The sequence below is a fragment of the Rhinopithecus roxellana genome, chromosome 13 (genome assembly GCF_007565055.1).
Source record: "Rhinopithecus roxellana isolate Shanxi Qingling chromosome 13, ASM756505v1, whole genome shotgun sequence".
NCBI classification, from domain to species: domain Eukaryota; kingdom Metazoa; phylum Chordata; class Mammalia; order Primates; family Cercopithecidae; genus Rhinopithecus; species Rhinopithecus roxellana.
In genome coordinates, this window is record NC_044561.1 from 58,947,778 (window position 1) to 58,970,300 (window position 22,523).

Sequence of the window (22,523 nt, forward strand, 5' to 3'; positions counted from 1 at the left end):
AGTGGACATCTTGGGCTGGATCCTCCTTTGCTGTGAGGGCTGTCCTGTGCCTCGTGGTGTGCTGGGTATATCCCTGACCTCTCCCCGTCAGACATCAGTGGCACCCCCTCCCCAGGCTGTGTCAATAGAAAATGTCTCCAGGCATTGCCAGGTGACCCAGGGGAAAAATCACCACAGTTGAGAACCACGGATCTAGACTACAGTTAGAAGAAAGGACATGACCTTGACATGCTGTCAGCCTCAGTTGTATTGTGGGAGAAGTGGGAGTGGGATAGAGGAGTCCATCAGGATAGAGGGCGGTGAGAATCAGAAAAGTGATCCAGAATGGTGTTGCCAGCTCCCAGCCCAGGCCTCCAGACCTGTCAGCCCCCACAGAACCGTGAACACACTTCACGGTGGCTGTGCTTCCTCACACGTCGGGACCCCATACGAAGACTGCATGCTGTAGGAAAGACGGTGCAGATCATTTTAGAAGGCAGACCTACAAAATAAAAGCAGAGATCCTGTGTTGTTTTCTGTACCCCAGTGGATGGGCACACCCTTTGGTGGTGGCCCCAGCCTCAGAGAGTGGAGCTGGGTCTCAGTGGAACCAGCACAGATCTTGAAACGGAAGACGTTAGTTTGAGTTTCAGTTCTGACACCTGCCCTGCTTGCCGTCCTCACCTCTGTGGGCCTCAGTTTCACCACGTATAAAACTTTTAAATGAAGAAAAACGCTACCTGCTCCTCTGTCTGCTAAAGTTGTTGTGAAGAGCACATAAGATGTGTGAAACTTGTTTATTTAAAAGCATTACAAGAATATCAAATATGATTGTCATTGGCAGGGATTCCAGGAAATGCTGGCAGAATTGGAGTTAAGGTGAATTAGAATCATTTCTACTGTCTGTTTACAGATCTCCCTCTCTGGCCTGTGCCTGCTGTGGGGTTAGGACAAGGTGGTCATTGAGATGTATCTTCAGCCAACAGAAATTGAGGGAAGCAGAAGAGGTGTGAGCTTGGCTGTCTCCAGGCTGCAGCAGAGTGGGCTGGGGGCGTTGACCTGCGTTGCGTGCCAGCTGTTTTGAAGCACTGTGAAATCTCTGTGGGCTGCTTGGCTAGATTTGGCATTGCTTTTTCCCTCAGCCTGCGTGAATGGGATGTGAAGGCACCTCCTGATTTCCATGACACCCTAGGGGCTCTTCACAATAGTAACAAAAGCACAAACAATCCTACACAGGATTTACATTAAGCTAAATACTCCTTTTTTTTTTTTGAGACAGAGTCTCGCTCTGTCACCTAGGCTGGAGTGCAGTGGTGTGATCTCGGCTCACTGCAGCCTCCATCTCCCAGGTTCAAGCAATTCTCCTGCCCCAGCCTCCCGAGTAGCCGGGATTACAGTCACATACCACCATGTCTGGCTAATTTTTGTATTTTTAGTAGAAACTGACTTTCATCATGTCGGCTAGGCTGGTCTCAAACTCCTAACTTCAGGTGATCCTCCCGCCTCAGCCTCCCAAAGTGCTAGGATTACAGGCGTGAGCCACCAAGCCCGGCCTTCATTAAGCTAAATTTTCAACTCCTAACCTGAAAGTCGGAAATGTGAGTGGGAGCCAGGTAGCTTTCTCTTAGGCAGAGCAAGGGTTTATGCGTGGTCCCAGGGCTTGTCTGGGGTTGCTGGTTAGACCCAGGAGCCTCGGTGTTACCCTGTGGCCCATTTGGAGGAGAGGAGGGCACCTGATTTCCTCTTTCGGAATCAGTGCGTGATTGGGTGCTTTATGGGTGATGATAGACTTGCAGCTGCTCAGCTGCTGCTGATTCTGCAGAAAGGGTGCCCCGAGCCTGGGCTGTGCGCTCCTGCACCGTCAGCCTTTGTTCTTAGTGTCTGTCTTCTCGTTTAGAGCCTCTCCATCCCTAGACACTAATGATTCTCTTCCAGGCTAGCCTCAGTGATCCTCTGACAGGTGAAAACGGAAGTGTGATTGTGATCAATGTTTCTCTTCCAGGCTGGCCTCCGTGGCCCTCTGACAGGTGAAAACAGAAGTGTGACTGTGATCAGTGTTTCTCTTCCAGGCTGGCCTCAGTGGCTCTCTGACAGGTGTAAATAGAAGTGTGACTCTGATAGATGTTTCATAGGGTAGCTTTGGACACTGCTGCAGGCAACTTTCGTTTCTTTCCAGAAATCCATCTGCAGCTAGCCAAGGGAGTATGTATATGTGATTTTATGTCTCTGAAAGAAAGGCATCTGAACCTATTTATGAGAGAGCCTTTTGTTGGAACATGGGTTTGTCTCTGTGGATCCTGCAATGGAGACTGAGCCTGCCTGAGGCTGTGCGGCTGCTCACTGGAGGGTCACATCAGAGCTGGCTTTGGAGGCATTCTGGACTGGGAGGGCCAGGGGCACTCTGCTCTGGAGGACGGGAGGGTTGGAATAGAGCCCGGAGTCTCGGGAAAAGCACGTCAGCCTGGACTTGCTCGTGCCGATCTGTGTCCTCCTCTGCCCTTCCCCCGCCACGTGTCAACACTGGGCCGGCCCCTTTCTGGTGAGCAGGCTGCTTCCCAGAACCAAACTCCTCTCTACCGTGAAGTCAAATGCTTGTGTCAGGACATCAAGCCATTCCAGGTAGTCTCTTTTCAGAACTCTGACGTCCTCTGTGCCATTGGCATCTTCACCAGAATTTCTCTTGAGTACTGTGAGAACTGTTGCTGTCTCAGTAGACTTGCCCTTTCCATGAGGTGGCAGCTCCCATTGGTTCTTGGGGCCCTGCATAGCACCAAGCTACCTGACAGGCATGGTGAGTATAAACTCTCTGCGTTAAGATGAGGAAACCAAGGCCAGAGTGTGCTCAACATTACAGTGGAGCGAAGCTCAGACACAGGATTAGAATTCTTCAGCCTGATCACCTACTCAAAACACTTGATGGACTATCTACCCTGATGCACTGATGGCTTCAGGAACACAAAGATGATGAGAATAATCGTTCTCCCCAGCGGAGCCTCTGGTTTTGGAGTCCGTTCAGACTTGAACAGAAGGGGAGGGATGCCCTAATAAAGATGCATGTAAAAGCCCTTCGAGGGTGCGAAGTGGAGCCAGAAGCAGGATTGGGTAACGACAGCAGAAGTAGGGGAGAAGCCATCCTTCCTGTCTTCACTTGCCCCTCAGGATTTGAGAGGTCAGCCCTGCAACTACTGACTTGACGGATTACTTGTTATTTAACTGTAGGGAACCTCCAGGTCATGAGCCACATATTTGAACCAAAGAGTTAAAATATTTCAAACCCCAGTGCATAACCACTACCCTTTCTGAGATCTTACCCGGCTACATCCGGGTGGACAGGTAAGGAAGATAGACAGCTAGAGCACAGCACTTGTGTGATTTAAGAGGAGACCCAGCTGAATTCCAGTGCTTTAGACATGTCCACAGCCTCCCAACACCAAGAAGCAGCCGTCAGGAAGGATGGCCTGACTAGCTGATATGAATTAAGTCAAGGTTTACCTGTGAGATAGTATAACACACAAAACATGTTTTCAGGAGAGCTGCATGACACGCTGGTGAGTTGTATGTTACTGGAGAATTGGGTGTATAGCTTAAAAGAAACCTCTTTGCCTTGACCAGATACACTGATGTGTGCCAGGATTTCCATCTGCCAAAAAGGCACCTTGGGAGATGATGTAATAATAACAGTAAAACTACCCTAACAGTAACAAACTAACTTGGCCAGGCACAGTGGCTCACGCCTGTAATCCCTGCACTTTGGGAGGCCGAGCCGGATGAATCACCTGAGGTCAGGAGATTGAGACCATCCTGACCAACATGGTGAAACCTCATCTCTACTAAAAATGCAAAAAATATCTGGGCATGATGGCGTGCACCTGTAATCCCAGCTACTCGGGTGGCTGAGGAAAGAGAATTGCTTGAACCTGGTAGGTGGAGGTTGCAGTGAGCCGAGATTGTACCACTGCACTCCAGCCTGGATGACAGGGTGAGACTCCCTCTCAAAAATATGTATATTCCATTCTGGGCCAGGCATAGTGGCTGACACCATAATCCCAACACTTTGGGAAGCCAGGGCAGGAGGATCACTTGAGGCCAGGAGTTTGAGACCAGCTTGGGCAACATAGCAAGACCCTGTTTCTTAAAAAAATTCAAAAATTAGGTGTGATGGCGCACACCTGTAGTCCCAGCTACTCAGGACGCTGAGACGGGAGGACCACTTGAGCCCATGATTTCGAGGCTGCAATGAGCCATGACTGCGCCAGGGCACTCCAGCTGGGACAATAGAGTGAGACCCTGTGTCAAAAACAAACAAATTCCTGCATGATCGAGTGAAAGGACTGTTAGAGACTAGGGTTAGCCTTGGCTCTGGCTCATGTGAGTCTTTGGACATGTTATTCAACATCACTGACTCAGAACCCTCAGTGTAATCACAGGGACTTTGGAATCTTGTGACGTTCAAGGCCACATGTGTAGCCTGCCCGTCGTAGTGCCCAGCACAGGCAGTCGCCCAACAAACACTGCTGCTGCTCCCTCATCGCCCGCTTCACAAGCAAGAAACACCGCATGTCATGTGATCTTGGAGAACTCTTGTGACCACACACTCCCTGCCAGTAGGAAGCCACTGAAGTTGTTTGTTGGAGGCAGCGTGTGAGGACAGAAACCACCCTGCCATAGCAGTGGCTTAGAAACTTGCTTTCCACACACAGCTCTGGGGCTTGCCCTCCTGGAATGAGAACATAGCTGTCAACGGTACAAAAATATGAGTCCCATCAAGCAACCTGCTAAGGCAAGTGACTGGGGCAGCAGAGGAGAAAAGCCCAAGTTAGTGGCAGCAGGTGTCTGAGAATGAGTGCAGGAAGACCTTTTGTACACTGCAGGTCTCTTTAACAAACCCTCTGAATCTTTCCTCCCCAGGGGTGACTTCTCCTAAAAATAGGCTAGAGCCCTTCTCCTGCAGATAGCAGATGACATGCAGCTTGACCAGAGGAACGGTGAAGTCCCCGAGGCAGGTAGTGACCCATCCCACTACTTAGGTTTCTAAGTCAGGATGGCACCCATGTTGCCAATGGGATCTCCTGCGAGAACTTTAGCTCAAAGCAAGATAGGAACGAACCAGTATCCGAGATGATTCTTCACTGTATTTTGACCAACCCAGATCAAGGCAGTGGGGTCCTTCTCGGCTTCGTACATTCCATAGGCCTGGCCCTACACAGGAAAATGTCTGGGCAGACATGGTTCCGAACGTTTCAGAACAGCCACACTTCACGTGGTTTCATCCTGTTTCCCAGTGTGTGAGGACATGTGGGGGAATGTAGGGACTGTATTGTTTACAACTTGAATGGGGTCAAACAGATGGAGGCATGGGTCCCCCTTACAGCCCTGTCCACGATCTGGGCTCTGTGCGAAGAGGGTGTCCCAATTTCACAGGGTGATTTTGTGAGTTTCTGAGAGCAGTGGATCAGGCAGCACAAACGTCACTGTGACCAATTTTGCTGTGGACTTAGACCCATGCTGCCAGCCTGGTCGTCTCTTCAGGTTTCTCTTCCTTACATCTGCCCTGAGACTTTGCAGTTCAGAATGGGTTCATGGCTTGGTGCTTCCTTTAGTTCAAGAAGATCGGGGCAGGGAAGGCTTTGGGTGGACATGTGGGGAAGGCAGCTGAAATGACGTTAGCTGGGCTGGGCGTGGTGGCTCATGCCTATAATCTCAGCTACGTGGGAGGCCGAGCTGGGAGGATTGTTTGAGACAAGGAGTTCAAGACCAGCCTGGGCAACATAGTGAGACCCTCTTCCTACAAAAACATAAATAAGAGAAATAACCAAGATGAAATGATGATAGTCGATCTTTCTTCAGAGTCACAGCAAAAATACTCAGTACCGCCTGGTAAAAGCAGCAGGAGTGACGGGGACTAGCTTAAGGAGAATCTCTGAATTTTAAAATGGCAGGAGCATACTTCTCAAATGGACGAGTCATTTCAAATCACAGCGCCATTCTTGCCGGAAGGTGACCACAGTCGGCCCCTTTAATCTTCCTGGGGTCATCAGCCTCTCTTAGCAGATGGGTGACACCCATGCGCTGTCCAAATGTGGGCCGCCCCAGGGCACAGATCTTGTCTGCTGTGTCACTGGAGTGCCTGAGCACCTGCAGGGTGTCTGGCTGGAAGCAGGCGGTCAGGAAACATTTGTTGAATCAGTGATGGGATGAATGAACCCCTGCAGCCATCCTACTTACAGACATGGGAAATAGGACGGGAATCAGTCTCTGTACACAGCACCTTTCCCTCGGTCCTTGTCAGACTCGGATTCCATTCAAACTTTCCCAAGCTTGTAAAGAAGGAAAGGAAAAAGGAATGGGAAGACAGGCCAGAAAAAGGCAGAAAAGGCCCTTGACATCCTGATTTCCTATGTGACACCCTTCTCGGTGGCCCAGAGCCCTGAAGTGCCCTCAGCAGCTGCCCTGCCGAGTACGGGGGCTTTGCCACCACTGCAGAGGGGAGGAAGAGGAGCTGCCTGCTGAGGCCCTGGGCAGACCCCGCCTCTTAGTATCCTCTGCACCCGCCTCTGCCTCTCCAGGAGTCAGGTGGAAGCAAATAAAGCCCCCTGCCAGCTCTTGCCCGTCAGCCAAGAGCAGGTTGTCCTGTTAGGAGAAACGTTTCTTCCAGAATGATGTATGGAGCTCATGCAGGCAGTGATATTCCAAAACAGAACCTGAGGTGAGGCCCAGAGCCTTCTTCCTATTTAGGATGTGGCCCAGATCCTGGGAGCTGTTTCCTTGTGGTATGTGTGGGGCTGTAATTGGCCTCCCAGTGACCTGAGAGCTGCCTGCCCTGACCCAGTGAAGACTTGACCTTGGAAATGATTGCAGATCTCTCATCCCGCATTGAGCTGGAAAGTCTGGAAAGTCGCTGTTGGGTTGTTGTTGCACTAAGGCATGTGAAGTAGAGGGCTGGGGGTGGGGCCCGCTAGCCGGTCAGGCAGGGTGGACTTCAGCTTTGCAATCCAGCACCTTGCAAAGCGCTTCTTTACATCTGCACTCCTGCTGTCTCCTGGGCTCTGCTGTTAGTTGAGGAGGGAGGAGGTCACAGGACTGTCTTCGCTGCCCAGGCCCCCGCTGTTACTGCTTTCACTGTCTCAGTTTCTCATCACCATCTGATTCATCTGACAGACAGCCCCTTCCTCAGGACAGAGAATCCGGGATGCTGATTATTTTGATTTGTTTGTGTGTGTGGTTTTGTTTTTTGTTTTGTTTTTTTTAATTTCGCATGGCACTTTGAGGTGAAGGGCTGGGAATGTGGAGCATATTTTGGCAGTTGGTGAGTTTGGGGTCCTTGCCCGGTGTCCTCTGAGTACCACCTTCCCTTTGGCCTGCCAGTGTGCCTCCGTGTCCCTGTCTCGCCACAGGGTGAGCTGGAGCTCTGTGTGATCCTGCTCAGTGGCCTGGTGGGTCTGGCACAGGAGAGGCAACTGGCCTCCCACCTCCCCTCTTCCGCCGTCCCCCGTGCAGCGTTTCTGCAGGCTTTCTCCGCAGACTGGCGTGTGAAGGACCTGCACAGTCCCCAGAGCTTCTGGTGTCTTTTTTGTTGGTTGTAGCCAAGCCCCAGATTAAATCAGTGTTTCCCCTTCCAGAGCCCCGGCCCTGGGCTTGGACTGCCACGTTCCGTTGCCTGACAAGCCATTAGTCTGCGGGGTTTGCAGGATCTCCAGGGCAGTAACAGTGGGAAGACTGAGTGCCTGTCGTTCCACATGCCAGATTCTCGCTCCAAGAAACCTGCGTGAAGTGCTGTGTCCCTCACCTGGAAAATTACGGCGGGGAGGAGACAGTGGTGAAGATGCCCAAAGGGGAAGGCTAGGGCTGTTGTAAGTCTAGGGACAGCATGGTGATCTCCTGAGTGATGCCTTTCCTCCTCATGTTCAGATCTTGGCTCCAGGGCTCACTAGCTATGTGAACTTCAGTTACTTCATTTGCAAATGATAGTGCCTCACAGAATGTGTTTATTTTGCAGCCGGCTAACTCCATATGCTTCCGGAACACCTTTCTTGACTCTACCAGGTGTGCTCACTCACCCTCTCTGTGTTCTCCCATGGGACCACGTGCATACTCGCTCATGGTACTTGACACATTGGACTGAAATGATTTCTACAGGACCCTCTCCCAGGAGCTAGCCTGCAGCTCTTTTAGAGTAAAGAGTGTTTTAACCTGCTTTGTTTTCCATGGTCCTAGTAGCATTCTTGCCAGACAGTATGAGTTACCCACGTCAAACAGACACCTCTTGGATGTTTTCCTTCCTGAGTGTTTGTTCACTCTACTGTAAAATCACTTCCATCCGAATTGATGGCTGTTAGTTGTTTGTTTCCCTGAAGTGATGGTTCTTAATCCTGTTTTTCTTCTCCCATCTGAAAGAAATATCCCTTTTTATTCGTGTTTATGGAATTCCCAGAAAGCTGATTCTTGGGTAGTTGCTTGACTTGATCTCCCTTTCTCATCTGCTTTCCGTTGAGTGGCAGTTGTCAAAAATAAATGATGGAAAGAATCGAATGGCGCCGCAGTCAGGGTATCCTCAGGCCTCTCCCCTTCATGATGGGGAGGCTGTGGATTTTGACGAGGAGAAGGAATGATGGGAAGACTGGTATTTGGGAATGAGGAGCTGGTGCAGTTAGGGCCTTTGCTCTCCCAGGGCCTGGGAGGGCAGGTCTGGAGAAACTTGAGGCCGGATGTATCAGGGTTGCTCTCTGCCTCTTTTCTGCCATTACCTGTAGTGCACATTTCCTCATCTTCCAGATGCCCTAGCCCAGCATCATAGCATATTCTTTTTGTGCCCTGAGCTCAGTGTTGGAGAATGGAGCAGTGATGTTTACAAAAGACCCTCACCAAGGAGCCAAAGGCTAAAACAGGTGGGCACGTGTACAGGGCACCAGTGAACCCAAGTATTCGTGTTTTGCCCCTTCATCACACCATCACCTGAATCTGTATATAAATACGCCACTGGATCTTGCTTTTCTAGTAAAGATTCTCTAGTAAATTTGAAAGATGCTATTTGGTGGAGGATGCCAGTAATTCCAACAGATGTGCCAAGACCTTATCCTGTGACTACCGGGGTTCATTAAAAGCTCTTTCTGGCCGGGCGCGGTGGCTCAAGCCTGTAATCCCAGCACTTTGGGAGGCCGAGACGGGCGGATCACGAGGTCAGGAGATCGAGACCATCCTGGCTAATACGGTGAAACCCCGTCTCTACTAAAAAATACAAAAAAACTAGCCGGGCGAGGTGGCGGGTGCCTGTAGTCCCAGCTACTCGGGAGGCTGAGGCAGGAGAATGGCCTAAACCCGGGAGGCGGAGCTTGCAGTGAGCCGAGATCCGGCCACTGCACTCCAGCCTGGGCGACACAGCGAGACTCCGTCTCAAAAAAAAAAAAAAAAAAAAAAAAGCTCTTTCTGAGGCCGCCACAAAGACGTTCAAACACTACACACAACAGAAGTGCAGGCCTTCAGAAAACACTTCACACACAACCTGTCACAAAAATTGGTAAATCACCTGCTGCTTTCCTTAATAGCTGTTTTTTTCCTGATGGACCACCTGTCTCTCAACACTGACTTGTATGATGTGGCATGCCAGAACCCAGCGTCATCTCCTAGAGCTTAGAATGTTGTAGGAATCGGTAACCTGCCCAGCCAAGATGCCAGGCCAGTCATGACCTGCTCCCTCCAGCACCTCTGCCCCTTCTCTGCCTCCTTAAAGGTCTGGTAACACAGCCGGGCATGGTGGCTCACGCCTGTAATCCCAGCACTTTGGGAAGCCAAGGCAGGCAGATGACGAGGTCAGGAGATTAAGACCATCCTGGCTGACACGGTGAAACCCCATCTCTACTAAAAATACAAAAAATTAGCTGGGCACGGTGGCTCACGCCTGTAACACAGTACTTTGGGAGGCTGAGGTGGGTGGATCACGAGGTCAGGAGATCGAGACCATCCTGGCTAACACAGTGAAACCCCATCTCTACTAAAACTATAAAAACTTAGGCCGGGCGCAGTGGCTCATGCCTGTAATCCCAGCACTTTTGGAGGCCGAGGCAAGCGGATCACGAGGTCAGGAGATCGAGACCATCCTGGCTAACACAGTTAAACCCTGTCTGTACTAAAAATAAAAAAAATTAGGCCGAGCGTGGTGGCTCACGCCTGTAATCCAGTACTTTGGGAGGCTGAGGTGGGTGAATCACAAGGTTGGGAGATAGAGACCATCCTGGCTAACACAGTGAAACCCCGTCTCTACTAAAAAATAAAAGATTAGGCCGGGCACGGTGGCTCATACCTGTAATCCCAGCACTTTGGGAGGCCGAGGCAGGCAGATCACGAGGTCAGGAGATCGAGACCATCTTGGCTAATACAGATCGAGACCATCTTGGCACCATCTCGGCTCACTGCAAGCTCCACCTCCCAGGTTCACGCCATTCTCCTGTGCCTCAACCTCCCGAGTAGCTGGAACTACAGGTGCCCGCCACCACGCCTGGCTAATTTTTTGTATTTTTAGTAGAGACGGGGTCTCACCGTTTTAGCCAGGATGGCCTTGATCTCCTGACCTTGTGATCCGCCTGCCTCGGCCTCCCAAAGTGCTGGGACTGCAGGCGCCCACCACCAGGCCTAGCTCATTTTTTGTATTTTTTAGTAGAGATGGAGTTTCACCCTGTTAGCTAGGATGGTTTCAGTCTCCTGACCTTGTGATCCGTCCATCTTAGCCTCCCAAAGTACTGGGATTGCAGGCGTGAGCCACTGTGCCCGGCCAGAGTGATGGGATTTTAAAATCACCTGGTGTGACCCCTGTGCACACAAAGGACTCAGGCCGAGGTCGCCAATGATGCTGAAACCACAGGGTGAAAGGACGCAGCCAGGGCACCCCGTGGCTTCTGGGCATCACCCACGGAGGACTGACGGGGAAGTGTGCCTGTGCATTGGAGAGAGGCCTGGGCGCTACCTCCGTGAGCAGTCAGGCCTGGTGTCCTTCCTCTGAGCAGCGATGCTGCAGTAGGGGCAGCATCACCCACGTGGCCTTATAAAACAGAAAGTGCCTTATCTAACCATGAGGAGACAGATCCGCAGTGTGAGACATTCTGCAGGCAGCTAGCTGGGCCCCCTCAGTGGCGGGGCACGTACCTGGTGGGGACTTGGATCCTGGGGCAGGCCACAGTGGGGGACGCACCTGGTGGGGGTCTGGATCTCTGGGGCAGGCCGTCGGGGGGCGTGAACCTGGTGGGGGCCTGGATCCCTGGGGCAGGCTGGCGGGGGACGTGAACCTGGTGGGTGCCTGGATCCCTGGGGCAGGCTGTGGGGGGACGTGAACCTGGTGGGTGCCTGGATCCCTGGGGCAGGCTGTGGGGGGGTGCGTGAACCTGGTGGGGGCCTGGATCCCTGGGGCAGGCTGTGGTGGGGCGTGAACCTGGTGGGGACCTGGATCCCTGGGGCAGGCTACACCAGGGATGCCCTTCTCAGGCAAGGCTGCTTCAGGGGCACCTGGCTTCTGGCTGCCTGCGGTCTGTCCCACACCCCTCACCACCAGTCACCCTTGCGGGGAGACTGTCTCTCCCCTCTGGGGACCGGGGTTCAGGGTGATGAAGGAGAGAGAACGTCCTGACCTGGAGGGCAGATGGGGCCGCTTTCCTTTCTCCTACATAGCGAAATTCCCACTCTCATGCCAGGGTCCTTTTCTGGCCTGTGGCAATTCCGCAAATGCTCTGGCCTTCGGCCTGCCCCACATCCTGGCAGGAGGGCCTGCAGCCTGGGTGTCAGCCCCCACCCCCACGCCCCGTCTGTGGTTGGACCTCAGTGCGGTGCTTCTGTGCTTGTCCTGCAGGTTCAGGCGTGAACGGCCTGGAGGAGCCCAGCATCGCCAAGCGGCTGAGGGGCACCCCAGAGCGGATTGAGCTGGAGAACTACCGCCTTTCCCTGAGGCAGGCCGAGGCGCTGCAGGAGGTGCCCGAGGAGACCCAGGCCGAGCACAACCTGAGCAGCGTGCTGGACACAGGCGCCGAGGAGGACGTTGCCAGCAGGTCAGCACGCAGGGCTGCAGGGTGCCCACCCGCCACACGGCCCTAACAGCCTCCTCACCTCTGCGTGCCTCAGTTTCCTCTCCGTGAAGGGAGGTAACGCTCGTTGCCTCCTCACGGAATTGGCATGCGGGGAGAGTGAGTCCATGCCCTGACTGTTGAGGGCAGCACTTGGCTCACGGAGGCCTTGCAGGTGGCTCTGCACAGTGGCCTCACTGGGTCCTCCTCACAGGAGCCCCATAAAGTAACCAAGATGCTGACAGTGACCACGGCTGGGGTCACAGAGGCTGGAGCTGAGATTCCAACTCAGGCTTCCCAGGTGCCAGCCCAGGAGGCCTGCTGTCTTCCCTGCTGCCCACAGTCCATTCTCCCCAGTCCCTTTTAGGTTCTTAGCCTCATCTTGCAGTCAGTGAGGACTCCTCCATCAGACTCAATTCAGAGATTCAGGAAGTATTTATTCCTTGAGGAACTGACATGTCCCCAGCTCCAACTTTGTCACTGGGAAGGAAAGTAGCAGCCTCCGCCCCCCAGTTATTTACAGATTCAGCAGAGGGAAGGATGGGCACTTGGGGAGAGACGGACTGGGTGATTCAGCCGCCAGCGCACTGCCAGCGCACTGCACCGGGCCGTCTTGAGGGAGGCCAGCCCATCTCCCCAGGCATCTTTTTTTCTCCTGTAGGTAAAGAAAGGGACTGAAAATTTGTGCCCCAGGGGCCACGTGCAGCACCAGTGGTTGCATGCTTAGGCAGTTCCTGAGCTATAATCACTTCCAGCTGGGTGATACCTTTGGGGATGTGCGTGCTTTAATTCCAGGACTCCCTGTATCTGCTGCCCTGCACCCCCGGGCTCCCAGTGTCAGCAGAGAAGGCTTCAAAGTGCTCAGCCAATTACAGATGATCACAAGAGCCAAGAACCAAAAGGGGGGCCAGTGTCCTGCAGGGCTTCAGGACAGGAACTCATGCTGCAGCCCCAAGGGGCGGAGGCCCCAAGTCGCCTTGGAGAGCGTTTGAATCACACACTAGGCACCTTGATTTAGCCACAATGAAGGGAACATGTGGGGATAAGGAGAGCAGAGCAGTTTTTTTTTTTTAAGGTCCAAGAACGCTTTCCAGAAGGTGTTTGCTGGGCCAAGCTGCTTTCAGCTGCACCCACCACCTCAGCCCTCGTGTCAGACACCCTCTGACTAGACTCGTTCTTGGGCTGCCTCCCAGACTGCTCCTCCATGGATGACAGGGGCAGCCTCTGCCTTGGCGTCTGCAGTTCCAAAGCTGTCACCGATGACGCATCCTCATCTAGAACTCTGCTTCTCCATCCAGGGCACCCGCAGAGGCCCCACTGTCCTCACTGTGCCCAGATGAGGGGGAGCCCACACTCTCTCTTCACTGGCTCTGCAGTGATGGTGAGAGATGCGTGTGTCAAAACGCATTTAGAAACCCTTGAGCAGAGCTACTGGCTTGACCTTGGGCTGAGTGTGCGTCAGCGCCATTTTCTCCACTGTAATTTATAAACTGTGAGAGGCAGTGGGGCAGCAAGTTCATGTAATGTAGCAAGGACATTCCAGGAAGGCTAACCCCTGGCATTTATAGCAGGTATGACAGGAGGGCAGCACAGAAAACAGGAAGCCAGTCAGCATCTACGCAATGCAATACACGTCCCCATCTTACTCAGATTCAAGTTAAAAAAAAGATTTTAAAACTAGCATTCAGGCTGGGTGCCGTGGCTCATGCCTGTAATCCCAGCACTTTGGGAGGCCGAGGTGGGCACATCACTTGAGGTCAGGAGTTCAAGACCAGCCTGGCCAACATATTGAAACCCTGTCTCTAATAACAATACAAAAATTAGCTGGGTATGGTGGTGCACACCTGTAATCCCAGCTACTTGGGAGGCTAAGGCACCAGAATTGCTTGAACCTGGGAGGCGGAGGTTGCAGTGAGCCGAGATCACGCCTCTGCACCACTGCACTCCAGCCTGTGTGACAGAGCGAATCTCCATCTCAAAAAAAAATTAAAATTAAAAATTAAAATAAAGGCCAGGCACAGTGGCTCACACAAGAATCACTTGAACCCAGGAGGCGGAGGTTGCAGTGATCTGAGATCGCACCATTGCACTCCAGCCTGGGAGACGGTGAGACTCCATCTCAAAAAAAAAAAAAAAAAAAAAAATTAAAATTAGCGTTCAGTGCTATACAGAATGAAAAATAGTCTCCTAAAAGTGAAGAGCTGGGTGGTGGCTCACGCCTGTAATCCCAGCACTTTGGGAGGCTGAGGCAGGTGGATCACTTGAGGCCAAAAGTTCAAGACCAGCCTGGCCAACATGGTGAAACCCCGTCTTTTCTAAAAATACAAAAAATTAGCCTAGTGTGGTGGCCGTCGCCTGTAATCCCAGCTACTCGGGAGGCTGAGGCAGGAGAATCACTGGAACCCAGGAGGCAGAGGCTACAGTGAGCTGAGATCGTGCCATCAAACTCCAGCCGAGGCAACAAGAGCGAAACTGCATCTAAAAAAAAAAAAAAAAAATGTGAAGAGCCCAGCCAGATGCGGTGGCTCACACCTGTAATCCCAGCACTGTGGGACGCTGAAGTGGGCAGATTACTGGAAGTCAGGAGTTCAAGACCAGCCTGGCCAACATGGTGAAACCCCCGTCTCTACTAAAAATACAAAAACTTGCCAGGTGTGTCGGCACACACCTGTAATCCAGCTACTTGGGAGGCTGAGGCAGGAGAATCACTTGAACTCGGGAGGCGGAGGTTGCAGTCAGCCAAGATTGTGCCACTGCACTCCAGCCTGGGCAACAGAGTGAGACTCCGTCTCAAAAAAAAAAAAAAAAGTGAAGAGCCTGAGCTGGTACGGTGGCTCATGCCTGTAATCCCAGTACTCTGGGGAGGCCGAAGCAGGCAGATCACCTGAGCCCAGGAGTTTGAGACCAGGCTGGGTAACAGGATGAAACCCTGTCTCTTCAAAAAATACAAAAATTATCCGGACCTGCCTACCTGCCTGTAGTTCCAGCTGCTCAGGAGGCTGAGGCAGGAGAATCACTTGAACCTGGGAGGTGGAGGTTACAGTGAGCCAGGATCATGCCATTGCACTCCAGTCTGCGAGATAGAGCAAGACTCTGTCTCAAAAAAAAAAAAAAACAGCACCCCAGGGAAGGAGCTATAAATGTCTTACTTCCCTGGGTGGCCGTAGGACACAGGACAAGAAGTGTGTGGTGTTTTTCTCTGTCTTCCCTACAGCACCAAGCACAGAGTTGGGTGCCCTTCAGCCCTCGTCCTTCCTTGCTGAAATGTTAGACTGGAAGATGAGAAATGGTATCATTTTAAGGCATTAACCATTCCAGCCAAGGAACTCTCATTTCACAAGTTTAGTGAACTCTTAACTCTGGCCTCTGCTGCAGGGGACAGCAGCATGATGTTTCAGAACCTGACTTTGGAGTCAAAGCCTGGATTTGAAGTCCAGCTCTGCCACCTGCTAGCTGTTGGCAATTTACTTAACCTCTCCATGCCTCAGTTTCCTCATCTGCAAAGGTGCTGCACTTGATAGGTTTGTTTTGAGGATTAAGTCATATGAAGCACAGACAAAGGCCGATGCCCAGAGTTACTGCTGCTCTTCCTCTCCTGGTGCAGCACAGGTCTCCCTCACTGGGAGGGGCAGGACCAGGCGGTCTTGTATTGGTTTCCTTAAACGGGGGATTAATGCCCGGACTTGGGCTAGGCTGAAACTCACCCTGTCCAAGAATGTTGATAACCAAGCTTTCCCATGCCAGAGTCACCCAGGGCTTGTGATGAAAGCACAGCACGTTGGGCTGAGTTTCTGATTCAGTGCCTCTGGGGTAAAGCCCCAGAATTTTTAGTTCTAAAAAGTTCCCAGGTGATGCTGTGGTCCGAAGACCACAATTTGAGGAACACCCCTTTAATTTTTCTAAATTGCTCTGATGATAAACATCACCTGGGATGCTTGGTTAAAAATAAAATTGCAGCCAGGCATGGTGGCTCACACCCGTAATCTCAGCCCTTTGGGAGGCCGAGGCAGGAGGATTAGTTGTGTCCAGGAGTTCAAGACCAGATGGGGCAACAGAGCAAGATCCAGTCTCTACAGATGAGCCAGTGTGGTGGTGTGCTCCTGTGGTCCCAGCTCCTCAGGAGGCTGAAGCGAGAGGATCGCTTGAGCCCAGGAGTTCACTGCCTGGGTGACAGAGTGAGACCCTGGCTCAAAACCAAACCAAAACAAAACAAACGTAATTTCTAGGCCCTCCCTGGAGGGATTCAGTGGGTTTGGGGTGGAGGCCAGGAAGGTCCGTTTCTAACAGATCCCCAGGTGAGTCTCATAATCGATTCATGGTTTAGTCACACGAGCGCCTATAAATCCTAAACCCTGTCTCAGACCCTTGGCCCAGGCCTAATCAGCTTCATGCCTCTACCTTGCAGTCAAGGTGGAACCTGTCTCCTGGAGGAGACCCTGGAAATAGCACCTTTGTTTTCACTGGAAAGGTCAGTTGGCCAAAGCCCAGGGAGAGCTGGCTTTGTGATGTTAGTGTTGTTTTTCCATGATTGCCTTCCTTTCTGGAACAATGTGCCCCAGGCAGCAAAGGCAGCTGGCAAAGTGCCCATGTGCTGAAGATCTTCAGCGTTTCCACATTCTTGGCTCTGGGGAGAAGTCAGGAGGGCTAGCACACACAGGTACGTTTTCTGATGAGACAGGCGAGGTCACAGGAAAGTAGATGGCACGCGCTGCTCTCTATCAGAATAACACGCAAGTGAGAGAAGTCTACTCCTTCAAGACTGGCCATGAATAAGTGGGGATTTCTGCCTGTTCTGTCCCTCCCGCCTCACCCACTTTTCCTGCAGAGGCAGTTCCTGAGCCATTGCCGAGCAGGACACTAGTTTTAGCGTGGATTACATTTCCACCGTGTGAAGCTTGCCGCATGATGTCCATCTTCTCCAGCAGCCTGCTCAACATTAGAGTGTTTGCACAGTTGTCAGGGAAGGGAACCCAGGGGCACGGCCCAACAGGACAGAGGATTGCCGAGTCCCTCTGATTACGAGTGGGTTAATTCAAAAGTGAAAACCATGGTTCCCCATTGCCCTTTGAAAACTACCCAGGAACTTCAAGTGGTTGCTGGCAGCAGCCTGTTCATTCGTGGTAGGGTCTGCTTGAATTCCTGGTCTTCTCAGGTTGCATCCCGGCAGCCAGGAGCTTGATCGAGACCTTCTTCCTGGTCTTGTCACTCTGACAGAGGCTACTGACTGGGAACTCTTGGGCTCTGGGAGAACCACCCAGGAAGGTACAGTGTGACACCGTGTGGGCCCTGGTGGAATCCCGACTTCTCCTTATGCAAATGACCCGACTTCCTTAGGCTTCAGTCTCATCATTTATAAAAGCAGGGCAGCCCCGTGACCTACAGCATTTGTGTGATTAAATGAGCTACCGGGGGAAAGCAGCTTGTGCTGCAGACATGCGGTCAGGGCCGCCCTCCGTCAATCACTGTCATCCTCAGATCTACCCCTCTTGACACGCAGAGGGCTGCAGAGCACATCAAGTAGGTCTAACCTTGTCTGTTTAGAATCAAGTGGGCGTGCCCGTTGGATTTCTTTCCCATGCTAGGTCCACCAGTGTCTCAGTGAGAAGACAGCTGGGGGGAAATTCAGAGCAGGTGCTTTGAATTGAGTGGCTGGGTATAAACTGAGGCAGGGAGGGATTTTGCTGGACACTCTTCTAACTGGAACAGCCAGCACCTTCTGATGGAGGCTTTTCCGGGGGACAGTCGGGGTGCAACCTCTGACGCCTCTGAAAGTAGCGTAAGCCTGTCCTGGCTTTCACTGCAGCCCCTGGCACATTCCTGCTGTCCTGGCCACGCTTGGCCCTGTGAGGAGGACAGTAGGGACCCAGCACCTGCCCTTGGAGAGAGTGTGGCCCTGGGGGAGGCAGACTCGAATCAAGCAATCTCACAGGGCAATACGTTGTCACCAGTGCCAAAACAGATCCTGTGAGGTGGGAAAGGTGATCCTGATGACTAGATCTTCTGACCCCTGTCTCTCCTGGGAGGCAGTGTTCTGAAAAGTCACCCTCTCCCCAGAGGGAGGGTGAAGTTGGTTGTCTGTGTTGCATTTGTTTCTGGTATAGTGATCTTCTGTGCTGAAGAAGTTTGCAGGCTAAGGTCGGCTGCACTGCAGGTTCCTTGCTCATCTGCCCTCTCCCTCCAGATTCCTCCCTTGTTTGCCCCCTCCCTCCTGGTTCCTTCCTCCTCTGCCCCTCCCTCCAGGTTCCTCCCTCCTCTGCCCCTCCCTCCAGGTGCCTCCCTCCTCTGCCCCTCCCTCCAGGTGCCTCCCTCCTCTGCCCCCTCCCTCCAGAGATGCAGGTGCTCAGAACCTCGAGGCACTGAATTCACACTGCGAATCTTGTGTGTGACTCGCAGGATCTGGGCAGACCCAGAGACTGCCCCGGTCCTTTGAAAATGATGGACTGGAAAGGAGTTGGAAACCCCTGCTGGGTTCCTCTGTGTCCTTCCCAAAGAGAGGGTGGCCTGTCTGGGGGCTGCAGAAGCAAGCGCCAAGGTCTCTGGGAGGTGGGCTGGGTTTGCAGCTGGTGCGGAGGTGAGGGTTGCTTTCTGCTGTTTTCTGTGCTCCCGTGGTCCTTGAGCTGTTGTGGAACCAGCTGATGGGACACTAACGGCTGTGGGCTGGCCTCGCTGGCCTCATCTCGGGGCATTTCTTCAGTGCCACATCGTGCCTGTGCAGCTGTCTTCACGACGTGGCGCAGGGTGAGGACAGGCCTGCACTGAGGCCCCTCCCAGTGAACTGCAGTGCGGCCCTGCCCTGCTGCCAACTGCTAGGCCGCCTTGCATAGGCCCCGGCTGCTCGGCTGGGAAGGAGGAACCGGGGGCCTGCCCTTGGCCCAGCGAAGATTTGAGATGAGCATAGATGCATCCTGAGCCTTGCTTTGTGTTCAGACAGTGTTAAATGACATGCACTAGGTTGTGTATTGTGTTCATTAATAAGAAAGTAATGAAAACACCAACGTAAGGCCAAAGAATACCAGTAAAAGTGATTCCGAAAGGCCGGGCACGGTGGCTCAAGCCTGTAATCCCAGCACTTCGGGAGGCCGAGGCGGGCGGATCACGAGGTCAGATCGAGACCATCCTGGCTAACATGGTGAAACCCCGTCTCTACTAAAAAATACAAAAAACTAGCCCGGCGAGGTGGTGGGCGCCTGTAGTCCCAGCTGCTCGGGAGGCTGAGGCAGGAGAATGGCGTAAACCCGGGAGGCTGAGCTTGCAGTGAGCTGAGATCTGGCCACTGCACTCCAGCCTGGGCGACAGAGCGAGACTCCGTCTCAAAAAGAAAAAAGTGATGCCGAAAATAATCAAAATCCAGATGCCAGGTTTTCCATGGCCCAGTCTTAGGTTTGCCCACTTTAGACTTCTCCTCCCCGCCCTCCGCCCACTGTGCTTGTGTTCTGCTACGCTTTAGCATGCTGTGCGTGCCACACCTTTCCTCCCCTTGAGAATAAGGAGCTTTTTTTTTTTATTTTATTAGTATCTTTATTTTTTGTAGAGACGGGGTGTACCCATGGTTGCCCAGGATGATCTCAAACTCCTGAGCTCAAATGATCTACCCGCCTCAGCCTCCCACAGTGCTGGGATCACAGATGGGTCGCTACCGGGCCCAGCTGAGCATAAGAGTCTTTTCTGTGTCACCTTTGTGTTCCCTGCAGTGTCTAGCAAGTGCGTTGTAAGGGGAAGATAATTGAGTACGTTTTATTCAGGTAAATGAATGAGTGAAGCCAATTCACTACCCTGAGCTCCTCGTGGCATATTCCTGTGTCCACTGGCTGAGCCGGGGGTGCTCAGAAATGTTCGCCAAGTAAATGAATGAACAAACTCAGAGTGCACGAATAATCAACTCACAGTCCCGCAGCCAGCCAGTAGCAGAGCTGGTGTGGCACAGTGAGGAATCAGCCAACTGGAAAGAGGGAATACAGCCCACAAGACTGCCCCACTTCTGACCCCAGTGGCGAGTTCCGGAGTCTCCCAGAATCACCTGCAGGTTTGGACAGTTTGCTAGAACTCGCAGAACTCACCGAAAGCTGTTGTCCTCATGATTATGGTTCATTACAGGGAAAGGGCACAGATGTCAGTGAGCCAAGGGAAGAGAAGTACGTCGGGTGAGTCCAGGAAGGAACCAGACCCGGTTTCCTTTGTGCTCACTGTGGGGCCAGGACGGCCGTACTCTCTTGGTGTCGATGTGTGATAATACGCCAGGAGTGTTGCTCACCTGAGGCATCCTGAGACTCTGTGTTTGGAGTTTTTATGACATAGGCAATGATTGATTGATTGTCCACATGGTTGATGTCAGTCTCCAGGTCACTGGATACCGTGCGACCCAAAGCCTCATCCTAATCACATTACTAGACTATGCAACATGACCTGAGGCCCCTGGCAAACAGTGACAGCCCCGTAGACAGGGCATCCCAGGCATGTCTGGGTTACCTTCTTGAAGCCAAGACAAGGGCTGGGGTGCTGCCTTTGGACAAGGCGAGCTTCTTCACCTGGCAGTGATCACCCTGGCAGTGCCCCTCAGTGCTCATCGCGGCGTATTCGCTGGTTCGCCCTCTCACACACAAGCGGGCTGTGGAAGAGCCTGCCTGGGCAGAGAGAGGACACACCCTCGCGAGAGGTCAGGGCAGATGCTCCCTCGTGCCTGATGCTTCTTGGGTTTTGTTGGGTCAGAGGTCAGGCTGTGGCTTTAACGTGAAAGCCGATTGCCCCCGGCCTCTCACTGCAGGCAAGGCCTCTCCTGAAAAAGATGCTTTAGGAATGATCAGACCACGAAACACTCAGAAGCATCTCCATTTATGCAGCAATGTTGGGGGTTTTGCGCGTATTGGAGCCCCACAGGTTGCAGGGAACCCGGTGTTGTTCCTGTCCTGCCTCCCTCCACAGGGCAGGAGTGGGGTACACTGCTGCAGGAGGTGGCCAGAGCGAGGAGCTACGGTTTGGGTAGTGTGCGTTGTGGCGTGTGCGTTCTCACGGGGGTGCAGCTTCCTATGTCCACCATGCTTGCCTGCAGCTGCGAGGGGAGTGCTTGGCAGTGCAGCAGCCGGCAGGAGCGACGGCCCTGGGGTTGGAGGTTTGTCCCCACCCTTTCCCTGTCGTCTCTGTCCTGTGGCTTTGCAGTGAGCGGTGCCTCTGCCGTCATTTCCCTGTGTGTCCCCACGGCACATGGTGGGTTCTGAGGAGTGCCAGGAAATGGAATCTGTCGCCCCACCCCGGCACACGGACCTTGATCATCAGCTGGTTCAGTCCAGGCCTCTCTGGGCCCCGCTTCCCCCACCACGCCCACAGCTCTCCTGAGAGGCTTCTGACAGGCCGCAGTCACACAGAATTGAGTTCCTCTAACTAGACAGCAGGCCAGGACCACCATTCTCGATTCCCAGTGTCATGGGTTTATATCAGAAGGAGTCTACTGCCCCTGCTTGTGCCCTCAAGGCCCTGTGAAACTTAAACCAGCGATCTCGGTGTTTGCTGGTTGAAGCGCCCTGAGGGATGGGGCTGTGCCTTAAGTTTGAGCTGTTGCAGTCAGGAACTTCCATGGTCTCCCTAAGGAGCTGCTCTCCCAGTTCTGCACGCTCCCCTCCACAGGCAGAGGTTGGGCCAGACCCACAGGCAGCCCTCGGTGGTCCCCTCCCCACCCCATCCACCTGAGAAGTGCGCGAGGTCTGTGAGCAGGAGACATTCTTCCCTTTGTCCCCTTAGTCGGGCTTGGGTAGGTGGCTTCTGATGCCCGGGTACCCTGTCCTGCTGGCGTCGCTCTCTCTGCCCTCCCGCCTCTCTCCGCCTGCTCAGCCGCTGCTGTGCCTGGGACGTGTTGCTTCTGACGGTGGCCCTTTCCTTACCCCTTCTCAGTTTTTCTTCATTCCCTCACTCTGGCCGTGTGGTTATTTCCTCACAGTAGTTCCGAGTCTGAGATGGAGGAGGAGGACGAGGAGGAGGAGGAGGAGCCTCGCCTGCCCCCCTCTGACCTGGGTGGCGTTCCGTGGAAGGAGGCCGTGAGGATCCATGCCCTTCTGAAAGGGAAAAGTGAAGAGGAGCTAGAGGCCTCCAAGAGCTTTGGGCCTGGGAATGAAGAGGAAGAGGAGGAGGAAGAATATGAAGAGGAGGAGGAGGAGGACTATGACGAGGAGGAGGAAGAGTCCAGTGAAGGTCAGAACAAAATCTCTGCTCCTAACCCTGCCCTGTCTCCCAAGGTGATCTGTTTCACGCGTGGGTGTAAGAGGTTTCTGGGGCTGACGTCACACGGGCGTGCCTCCTGCACAGCCCAGGGACCACCCCTCCCGACCTTAGACATGGGGGGCAGAGGGAAGGACACTGTGGCGTTGAGCAGAGAGTTGGCAGTGGAAATAATGTCCCTTGTGCACATTGGTTTAGAAATTGGAAGTGGAAGGCAGAGAGCCAGTCCAAGGACTCGTCCAAGTTAGGCCACTCATTCTTGTCTCCTCCTCGTTTTCTCTTTTTGCCCTTTAG

At 53.1% G+C, this 22,523-nt stretch overlaps 1 protein-coding gene across 7 annotated transcripts in view; it reads left to right on the forward strand.

Moving 5' to 3' along the window:
- The window catches only part of MICAL3 (microtubule associated monooxygenase, calponin and LIM domain containing 3), a 233,429-nt gene that overhangs the window by 167,023 nt on the left and 43,883 nt on the right, over window positions 1-22,523 (forward strand). For 6 of the 7 annotated variants that reach the window (XM_030915886.1, XM_030915881.1, XM_030915882.1 and 3 more), the window contains 2 exons: window positions 11,813-12,008; window positions 21,952-22,202. In XM_030915886.1, the coding sequence (XP_030771746.1) occupies window positions 11,813-12,008; window positions 21,952-22,202 (447 nt within the window). Of the gene's footprint in view, window positions 1-11,812; window positions 12,055-21,951; window positions 22,203-22,523 lie in introns of those variants that run through there. The other variant, XM_030915887.1, reaches the window with a different exon arrangement.